At 55.0% G+C, this 10,517-nt stretch overlaps 1 protein-coding gene across 1 annotated transcript; it reads left to right on the top strand.

The window, feature by feature from the left end:
* The first annotated feature begins 3,704 nt into the window (after positions 1 to 3,704).
* Positions 3,705 to 10,206, top strand: ATP1B2 (ATPase Na+/K+ transporting subunit beta 2). The gene is made up of 7 exons (XM_055304817.1): positions 3,705 to 4,397; positions 6,179 to 6,307; positions 6,663 to 6,767; positions 6,858 to 7,063; positions 7,298 to 7,354; positions 8,174 to 8,272; positions 8,393 to 10,206. Exons 1-7 carry the CDS (start codon positions 4,286 to 4,288, stop codon positions 8,555 to 8,557), a joined length of 873 nt encoding a protein of 290 aa, XP_055160792.1. The 5' UTR covers positions 3,705 to 4,285; the 3' UTR covers positions 8,558 to 10,206.
* The last annotated feature ends 311 nt before the right edge of the window (positions 10,207 to 10,517 follow it).

Below are 10,517 nucleotides of genomic sequence, written 5' to 3'. Positions count from 1 at the left end.
TGATGGACTAAAACGTACCATCTTAACTACTTGTATGGCTCAGTGGCATTACGTTTCTCAGTTTTGGGCAACTCTCCCCACCATCCATCTCTGGAACTCTTCATCTTGCAAAAGCGAAACTCTGTGCCCATTAAATGATAGCCCTCCTGCCAACATGCCCATATCTGTGTGTTGGAGTTATCTTCTTTCCTTGTTCTTGTCTCTGCAAAGACTCATCTTGTTGGGGACCCAGATAGCTGAATCCCTGGGATTTGGGGTGGTGGAGAGGAGGATCAAGGAACACAGATTTCATGATAGCCTCTGGATGTGGGAAAGAGGGTGTGGGAGTTCTTGTTCCCTTCCTTCTTCCTGGAGATGCTGGTGGGAAAGCTGGGTTCCAGGAAGAGGTTGGAGGTTTGTGATGGCTCTTTGAGCTCCATTCCTTCCTTAGCTTATTTCCCTCTGAATACCAGTGCTGCACTTAGTAGCGTATTCCCTCGTACCTGTAGGAGAAGAAGACGTGCATGGGAGCAACAGGTAGCTCAGCCTCACCCCAAAAATACATTATTTTTCAAGGGACCGGTGTACAGGACAGAGACTGAGCCAGCAGTCTGGGGGCTATCCCCACCCCTGTATTTGCCAGGGCATGTGGTTTGAGGGTACGATCCAGGCCTCATCTCTCCAGATGGAGCCTGGCTCATTTCTATGCTCTTTGCCTGATAGCCTCCCTGCGGTTTCTAGCAGAAGGGGCCATTCCATGTTGAAGTACAATTCGGTAATCAGACTTTATCTTCCAGAGCTCTGTGAGTTGCTTGGGCATAGGATGACATATATGAAGGCTAAGGCCAAGGCCCGTTCTAGAAATGCTTGCAGTCTGATTGAAAAGATAAAATACACCACAGAGGTTTTCAGTCCAGTTACTTAAGATGAAAACTGAGACATTAGGCTTGATTTCTCTCTTTTTGTCACCCCCATTATTCATATGATGGTACTTCCAACGTAAATCCTGAACCTATCTTCTTGTCTCCACCCTCAAACCTGCTACACTGGTCCAGAGCACCCATGTCTCCTGCACTGGCTCCTGCAAAGCCCTCTCAACTGGTCTCCTTGCTTCCCGTGGTCCACTTTCCACACAGCAGCCATGGTGATTTTCATGAAATTTAATCGTATCACTCCCCTGCTTAACACCCTAGTATTGCTTCTACAATAATTGGATTAAAATCCAAACTATTCCCTTAACCTGTATGATTTGGCTTCTGCCTACCTCTCAGATCTCTTGTTGAACCAATCTTACCTTCCTTCATCGAAGCCCAGCTTTTGCATTACACTTTCCTCCTTCTGGAAGGAAGAGTCTTCTTCTACAGGTCCCCACAGGTCCTTTGAGTTACTCGGGTCTCACGCTGACCCTTAGCTCTTTGGTAAGGCCCTCCCGGACCATCCAGGGGTTCTCTGGCACCTCACCCTGTTTTATTTCTTCTGCATAATATTATAATGCACTGCTTTATTTGTTTGCTTGTTTTTGTTATTTATTGGAATGGGAATCCCGGGACCAGAACAGTGCCTGGCTCTAAGTAAATGGTCATTAGCTACGCATTGAATGAATGAATGGGAGTTGGGGCTGGACTCTGAAGGGTGGGCAGTCTTCCAGGATGAGGGAATGAAATGGACAAAGGTGTGAAGTCAGGAGTAAGCACAGCCTGTCCTGGGAGTGGCCGGCTCAGCTCCAGCAGAGGACTAGTCGGGTCCTAGTGGGAAAGGAGGTTGGGGACACGGGCTGGGTCTAGATTGTGGAGTGCTCTGAAGAACAGACAAAAGAATCAGGACTCTGTCCTGCAGGGTAACAGGAAGCCATTGAAGATCTTTGAGCTGAGGAGTAGCCTAATTAAAACTGTATCTTGAGAAAATTAATCCAGAGCCTGCCGCAGAAGAGACCGAAACAGAGCCAGCTGTATAATTTGCAGGAGGACCCAGTGCAAGAATGAAGATGTGGAATCCCTTGTTCAAAACGCAGGGGGGGAAAGTGCCAATCAGGGCATTGAAAGAGAAAAGGCTTTCCTTTTCTTCTGGTGTTCTTGTCTCAAATTCTCACAAGGTTTTATTATTTAATGTTGTTTGAAATAAAGAAAAGTTAACATTTATCCACCTTCAGGTTTCTGATGAGCACAGAAGGACTGAAAGGAAAAGGAATTGTGGGCAGCTCAGAGTTCTTCTTCCTCCCATGTCACCGTGGTCAGCAGAAGTGGTCTGCTGAGTCAGGAAGTAGCTTGCGCACCTGAAAAAGAATAGAATAAGATGCTTCAACCACCCATGTATTCTAGAAGGCCACTCATTCCCTTCTTTCCGTGTTCCAAGCAACACCTGCTTCCAACATAAAGCGTGGCCTCTTAGCTATTAGCATTCCGCTTATTCAGGTGTATGCCTAAAACACTCAGCTTTCTTCCCTTTGAATCTGGCCCAGCCCCCACGTGTGGTGGGTCTGCTTCAGTTCTGTGCCCAGGGAGCATCACAAATGGCAGGGTACAAGTATCTCCTCTGCGCACACATACTCCACTGTCCCGTTGGACTTCACTTACAAATGACAAGTTCAAAGATAAAATGAAGAGTTACAAGATGGTGATAGCAGAGCACTAAACCGAGCACAAGGCCGTTCTGAGCATCAGCCTCATTGAGCAGATCCCAAGTCCCTGAAGCTGGGCTGGGGGGAGAGAATTTAAAGGGGAGGGTGATAGAACAGGCATCGTTAAGGACTAGAGCCAAGGATAGGAGGTGAGAGTTGAAAGAAGAAACATCTCTCCAAGGAAAAGTGACAAGATTTGAGATAAAAAGTGACAGATAATGATTCTTAAGCCGTGGTCTCTAGAGGCTCTGGTAGCCCTCCTACTAGACTGTGGGTCTCTTGAGCTCCAGGAGAATCATGACTTTGCATCCCCAGGGTTAGAGTTGTGCAAGGTCTCTTGTAGATACTCAATAAATGCTCCTGGACCCAAGTGGGTAAATGGGGAAGGGGGAGTTCAGACATGGGGGCTTGGGGGGACACACAACACCTGAGCAGACCTGTGTCCAGGTCTGGGGTCTCAGGGCCATGCTAGGGGCCAGGAATGTGATGTTGGGAAGGGCTTTGCCCAGAGGGTGGGTGGGGACATGAGGAAGCCCCTGAATTCCTAGAGGACCAGGGGCTGGGGAAGTGGAGAAGGAGGCGTTGTGGGGGCTGGTAGCTGCTCCCCCAAGGAGAATTTCCCTCCGGTAGTGACGTCTGTCCTTCTCTGTGTGGTCTGGTCCAGCATCCTGGCAGGTGTCTTCTGTTTGTCTTGGTCTCTGGCTCTTTCTCCATTCCTCTCGCATTTGGCCCTGTCCATCTCCAGATCTTAGTTTCCAATGGCCGGCCTGGGGCCACTTCTCGGCAGAGATCGGCTTCCCTCTCCGGCTCCCTATCTCTCCGGGGTTATCTTTCCTCCGCTCCGCCCCGACACGCCCTCCAACCGCTCCGTCCATCTGAACCCGTCCAGTACCTGGGGCGGGGGGAGGGGAGAGACCTCCGTGTCCTAAAGAGGCGGCAGGGGGCGGACCCAATCCCTCTCTCCATATTTGCATATGCATGAGGTCGCCCGGGCCAGCGGCGAGGAGGCGGGGCTTCTGGGGGTGGGAAGGGGGCGGACACCCCCACAGTCGCCGAGTATAAAGACTGCGCGCCGCGACCGCAGGCCCCGCACTGCTGAGGAGCGGAGCCTCCGCCTGGGGGGCCCCCATCCCTGGCCGTCTCCCAATTGCGCGTCCCTACCCCACCCCCGCGGCCCAGCCACCGCTGGTGTGGCGGTCTCCGCTTGGCTGAAGGGCCTTGAACGGTCCCCCGGCCCCTTTCCACAGCCTCTTTGCATCTCGGATTTAGGGGCAGCCCCCTCCCCCACCCCTCCCTGGCCTCCTTGCACCCCTATTTTTTCTGCGTTTCGCTCGGGTTTTGCAGCCGTCTATTTTTGCATCCGTTTTCATTTTGTTTCTAGAAGGTTTGGGGGGGGGTGAGGCTGCAACGCACCCCTTCCCCTTTCAAACTCCCCTGCTCTGACGGTCCCCCTTTTCATCGCAGCTGGGGGGCCTAGGAGCCGTGCATCCTACGCCGCCGCTGCCAGCAGCCTGCAGCGCGTGGCGGTGCACCCCGGAATTTGCAGCAGCTGCCTATCTGAGGAGGGTCTCCCTCGCCCCCGCTGCCTTTGCTCCCCGCGCGTTCCTGAGCGTGGGGGGCCTCTGCGCGCCGCACCCCAGCTTCTCCGCAGCCCCCCGCCCCGCGCGGGACTCGCCCCCCGCCGCCAAGATGGTCATCCAGAAGGAGAAGAAGAGCTGCGGGCAGGTGGTTGAGGAGTGGAAGGAGTTCGTGTGGAACCCGAGGACGCACCAGTTCATGGGCCGCACCGGGACCAGTTGGGGTACGCAGGGCCCGCTGCGCGAGGGGCGGGGCGGGGGTCCGCCGGGCGACGCCCGGGGGGCACTGGGTCCCGCGGGCTCGGCCCCGGCTCCCTCCCCGGGTCCCCGGCGTCCGGCCCCCCTGCCGGGCTCTGGCCTGGGAGGGGGCCCAATCGCCGGTCTAATCTCCCTGGCCGGCCGCTGCGGAGGCGGAGAAAGTAGGTCACCGCCGCCTGCCCGCCCCCCGCCGAGCCCCCTCGCCCGGGGGGTCGCGGGCTGTGCGCGCGTGTCCGCACCGCGGCGCTCGCGCTCCCTCTCGGGGCAGGTCCGCTCGGTACGGGCGCCCCCCCACGTCCCCAGAAAAGCGCCCCTTCCCTCCCTCTGGCTCTCACTAGCTAGCCAAGCCCGTCTATTTTTAGCTTGTGCCCATCCCCTGGACCCTGGGAACATTCATGAGGGGGCGGGTCTTGGAGAGGTTGGGGGTGTGTGTGTGGGGGGGCTCTTCACAGCGGAAGTTGTCAGTATTCCACTGCTGAGCGTTCTCAGCTTTCTGTGGCTGCTTTGTGGGTGGGGGGCTGGCGGGGAGGGGTGGTCCGGGGAGGTTGTGGAGGTTGCATGCTTCGGGCTCGGGCTCGGATGTCGCAAGGCGCAGGGAGGAGTAGATACCAGTGGTGGTGAGAAGCGTGCATCCTCCGGCAGAGCGTGTCTGTGGGCTTGCCGTGGCTCCGGGCGCCTTCCCAGCCCATTGAGGGACTCAGGCGGTGTGGAGGGAGTGGTTGGTCTCTAGTCGAGGGTCTGGTGCTGGGCTTGAGTGCGGGAGAAGGGTGCCATTTTTCCAAAAATAATTGTTAAACTGGGGATTCGAAGCAATTGAATTTGCATTTCATCCACACTGACTGCATGCTGTTCCCATCAGCACCCCCTAACTGGGGGCCCTTGAGGCGGGTCCAGTGCCGTCCTTGCCTTAGGGGACCTGGAAGTCCAGCCCCTGGGATTGGCGGGGTCCCTGACTGCTGGGGGGCAATCTGGGGAAGCTTCATGGGGAACGCGTCTTCTAAGATGGAAAGACTGGAGGTCCTGGGTGGTGGAAACAGCAGGTGCTTACATGTCAGGCCCAGCAAGGACCTGCTCTCCACGGGAAGGCTCTGGGACGTTCTACCTTTGCTCTCCACCTCTGCTTTGTGGGTGCTGTGTGTGAACTGGGGGTGGGGTGACTGTTGAAGGTTCTGGGCAGCTCTGAGAGATGTGGTAGGTGGGCAGGAGTTGCGTCCAAGCTTTGACTTCCATGGGTGCCAGGGGAGAGGAGAGTTTGCTATTTGAGTGTGAGGGTCCACTCTCCTGGGGTGTGTGTGAGAGTTTAGTCGTGAGTGGTGGCCAGTGTCAGCTTAAAGTCATCGCGCTGGACAGCTTTAAGGACCAGTACTGATGTAGCAGTAGCAGATGTTGGGCCTTCTCAGGGCCATGAATGGTTTGAGAAGTTGGGAACATAATTTGATGCAAAATGACTGTGGCCTATACTTGGGGTTGTCCCAGCAACGAGAATTTAGGCCTCTTGTGGCCTCCACAAGGTTGGGCTTCACTATGCCCTAGGACTGGAGGGGGCTGGGAGCCGTGGCTGGAAGCCAGACACAACTGCCTATTTCCAGCTTGTCTCATTTTGCTCCCAGGGGGAAGGCTCTAAGATGTCCCCAAGACTCTGTGACCCGTCCGGGTGTTGAATCTCTGAGGGGAGAAGGGTGTGTGGGGACAGATGTAGTCATCACAGGGGACCTGGAACCCCCTGACTCCATTTCCTCCTTCCTAGCCTTCATCCTCCTCTTCTACCTCGTCTTCTATGGCTTCCTCACGGCTATGTTCACCCTCACCATGTGGGTCATGCTGCAGACCGTGTCTGACCATACCCCCAAGTATCAGGACCGGCTGGCCACACCGGGTGAGTGATGCAGCTCCCCACCAGCCTTTAACTGCTCCTGTGCTGCCAAGCCTCCCTCCCAAAATAACTCATGGTTCACAGAGACTTGGTTCTGATGACCCAATGACCACATGCAGGGAAGTGCTTGGACTCCGCCTTTCTTCTCATTTCCTGTACCTGAGACCTTTGTGATCTGGGAAGGTGCTAGATCTTCCTCCTGTGAAGACAATCTCACATCTTTACCCCATCCACCCATCATCCTGCAGCAGCTCCTTATTTCTGTCGTCTTTCCTCAGTGTGTGGTCCATACATATATATCCATTTGTGTGTGTGTGTATATATATATATTCTCCGCCCCTGCCCATGTTGGCTACAGGCTTGATGATTCGCCCCAAGACCGAGAATCTCGATGTCATTGTCAATGTCAGTGACACTGAAAGCTGGGACCAGCACGTTCAGAAGCTGAACAAGTTCTTGGAGCGTGAGTGTGCCCGTGTAGGAGCTTGGGCTGGGGACTGGGGGACCCTAGGAGCAGGACAGCTGGTGTGACTCCCCCCCCCCACCTCCTTAGCTTACAACGATTCCATCCAAGCCCAAAAGAATGATGTCTGCCGCCCTGGACGCTATTATGAACAGCCGGATAATGGAGTTCTCAACTACCCAAAGCGTGCCTGCCAGTTCAACCGGACCCAGCTGGGGGACTGCTCCGGCATTGGGGACCCCACCCACTATGGGTACAGCACGGGGCAGCCCTGTGTCTTCATCAAGATGAACCGGGTATGTGTGATCTTGGTCACCAGGGAGAACGCAGGAAGTGGGCTGGGGCCACCCTCTGCTGGCAGTTGCTTTCTTTCCCCAATGGGCACTCGAGAGATTTTGGGATGTTTGAGTGGCTGGGACAACAAGAGAGATGGGGCCTTTGGAGGCTGAGATCCATGGAGGGAAGGCTGAACGCATGTGTCCTTTCCATCTTCTTTCTCTGGCTCCTCACCCTCTCTCTCCTCCCTCCAGGTCATCAACTTCTACGCAGGAGCAAATCAGAGCATGAATGTTACCTGTGTGGGGAAGGTGAGTTCATCGAGCCTCGTCCACCTGCCCACCTGTTGCCCTTCATGGTTTCCACCTGATTCACTTATCTCTCCGTGTCTTCTTTTCTCTCAGAGGCCCCGTCACTATAGGGACAAGGGGGTAAGAGTGGGTGCCAATGTGGCTCAAACGCCAAGGGGCTCCCACCCTCTTGCTTCTCTCTAGGATGCAGGAACCTGCTTTTGTGTAGATGGATAGACACCCACCTCTCTGACTCCACCCAAGCCTGGGCCCCCGGCTTCTAGCCCCAGCCCTTTCATCTTCTCATCTAGTTCCCGATGACTGTGGCTTCCGCTCACCCTCCTGGTTCTTTCTAGGTGTCTGGTAGTTAGCACCATCTGCCACCACTCACTGTCCTTGGACCCCGCCTCTCTCCGCTCTAGAAAGTCTCCTTCTTCACTCACACTGCCTCCACCCTCCCCTTCCTACTGAGCCTTGATTCATTTCTCTGTTCTCTCTTGGCTCTGCTCCAGAAACCGATTCCTGAGACTGGGGTAAGAACGTGGTGTGGGGACTGCAGTGGGCCACTTCAGCGTCATTAGCACCCTTCAGGACTTCCCAGTCTGATGAAGGAGACAGGATGCCCCCTCCTGCGTTTAGGCAAACACACACACACACACACACACACACACACACACACACACACACTCACTCACTCACAGAGGCTCACAGCCCAAGGGAAACAGATCCAAGACAGAAATTATTTGGGGGCAAAGGAAAAATGGAGGGAAGTCTAGAGAGCTCTTGGGTTCCTGGCATCCCTAACATGCTCTCCCCCTCCCCTCCTTGTGCCCCCCCCAGCGAGATGAAGATGCTGAGAATCTTGGCAACTTTGTCATGTTCCCTGCCAATGGCAACATCGACCTCATGTACTTCCCCTACTATGGCAAAAGGTTCCACGTAAGTCCCGTGGGAGGCCCCAACTGATGCCTCCCCGGGGGAGGGGGTGTGGAACGGGGTCCTTGGGGAGGACACTGAGTTGCCATGGGCCCGGACCTCTGCCTTCCTCCTCTGGCCCAGGTGAACTACACGCAGCCCCTGGTGGCTGTGAAGTTCCTGAACGTGACCCCCAATGTGGAGGTGAATGTGGAGTGCCGAATCAACGCCGCCAACATCGCCACAGATGATGAGCGAGACAAGTTCGCTGGCCGTGTGGCCTTCAAACTCCGCATCAACAAAACCTGAGGCCCCTTCCTCCCGCCCCCCCACCACCTCTTTCCTATGGATGCTTCTGGAATGTCCCTGACCCTGCCTGATCCCTCCCTCACCCACCCCAAAGGTATTTTTTATAACAGAGCTATGACTTGTTTGAGCCTCACGCCCTTTTGTTCTGTACCTGTGAACTCAGCCTGATGGCCCTTGCTAGTCCCTGCCTTCAGCCCCCGACCTCTCCCGGTTCTGGCTGGGTCGGGGCAGGAGACCAGTCCCAGGGCGGCCCCAGTCAGGAACTGTTCTGGTTCTGCTTTAGCTGTGCGTGGGCTGTCTCCTCCCCTCCTGTCCCCAGAAATGCCTGCCCGCTCCCCTTCACACCCGCCCCCCTTCACACCCACCCCTTCACCCCTTCACACCTGCCCACCTTCACACCTTCCCACCTGCCCACCATCTTACCTTTACACCTGCCCCCTTCAACCTTTACACCTTCCCACCTTCAACCTTCACACCTGCCCACTTTCAACCTGCCCACTTTCACACCTTCTCACCACACCCACCCCCTTCACACCTGCCTTCACACTAATCCACCCCCAACACACACATTCTGTTCACGCCAGCTTGCAGACACTCCATTCACCTTTCTTTGTCCCTCCCACACTTTCTGCCTCATCCACAGTCACTTGTCTCCGTGGCTTTTGACTTATCCGGCTCCTCTGGCAGCGGCGATGGTGGTGGTGGCAGTGGCAGGTCTGTCCCCACCTCCCCTCTGTCCCCATTCCCTCCTCTGGAAAGACAGCTGTTTGTCATCAAGGACCAGGTGGCTCTGTGGCCTTTTCCCTGTTTTCTGGGACATCTGTCTTCTCACCCTCTGGTGACAGCATGCGCTGGGAAGGAGGGTTGGGAAGAGGAGTCCCTGTTGGCTCTTCTGGAATATTCTCCTGTCACCCAAATAGGCAGTCCTCGGAGGGATGGGGTTGACCTAGGCTGAATATGCCTTTGTGTTTGCTGATGGCTCACTTCTCCCTGTTTGTTTTCCCAGAATATCCTTCAAATTCCACTTCCCCGGAGCCCTGGGGGAGGGGCAGCCTTTTTGGCTGGGTCCCCAGTGGCCACCTTGGAAATGTCAGCTGGCTGTGGGACTATTTCACCTCCTTTCCCCCACTGCCCCCAGGCCCAGAGCTACCCCCACCATCCTCTCTCTGGCTTCTCTGAGCACATTATCAACTAATCACTAACTCCTTCCTCCTCCTCCTCCTCCTTCTCATCCTCCTCTGCATGACAGCCTGAACATTGCAAATAGCCCCTCTGTCTAAGGCTCTGAATTTCTTGGCCCCCCCCCATCTCCTTCAGACCCCTCGGCATTTTTAAACGACCCCATTGTGCCCATAGAACATTCCATGAGGGGCCTCTGGTGTTCTTGAGCGATAGTGCCCTTCATTCCACCCTCTCTAACTGTCCATTTCTTTTCTGACACTGCACCCTCCACACCCCACCCTCAGATGGACCCTTCCCTTCTTCCCTCTCGGTGGATCTGAGTCTCTTCCCTTCGGGTCCCCATGTTCTCCTGCATTCCCCTCACCCCAGTGGTCTCTCTCTGCAGTTATTTAATGCCTGTGTCAGATCTACTGTAAAAAGAAGATAAAGTACAATAAAATGAGAGCAATTATATATATAAATATATATCCTACACGGAGCCCTGCGTGTGGGTTATTCCTTTTCAAGCATTTGGAAGGGCTCTGGGAAAGGGGGTCTGAGGTGGTGGGATTGAGTGATCCAGGGCTTGCCCAGGCCTGTTTCTCAGCTTTGACCTCTCCATCCAATATCCAAGCATCCAGATCATTCCTTCATCTGTACCGTCTTTGAGATCATTTGGTGCAAGAGGCAGGAAGCCTACACCACTTTGTATAGTGATACTTATGATGTGCCTACTGTGTGCATTCTAGGCACCGTGAGGACAGACTTATGAAAGAGGCAGAGTTCCTGCTCCCAAGGA

This window comes from Nyctereutes procyonoides, unplaced genomic scaffold (assembly GCF_905146905.1).
Source record: "Nyctereutes procyonoides isolate TBG_1078 unplaced genomic scaffold, NYPRO_anot_genome, whole genome shotgun sequence".
In the NCBI taxonomy this organism is placed as follows: Eukaryota; Metazoa; Chordata; class Mammalia; order Carnivora; family Canidae; genus Nyctereutes; species Nyctereutes procyonoides.
Note: the sequence above shows the minus strand (reverse complement) of the source record. Positions and strands in the feature narration are given on the sequence as shown.

Excerpts from the sequence above, each read along its gene's own strand:
- ATP1B2 (XM_055304817.1), top strand. The coding sequence starts at position 4,286 with ATGGTCATCCAGAAGGAGAAGAAGAGCTGCGGGCAGGTGGTTGAGGAG. Across the intron at positions 6,768-6,857 it reads GCTGAACAAGTTCTTGGAGC|CTTACAACGATTCCATCCAA; the intron begins GTGAGTGTGCCC and ends CCACCTCCTTAG. Across the intron at positions 7,064-7,297 it reads TCTTCATCAAGATGAACCGG|GTCATCAACTTCTACGCAGG; the intron begins GTATGTGTGATC and ends TCCTCCCTCCAG.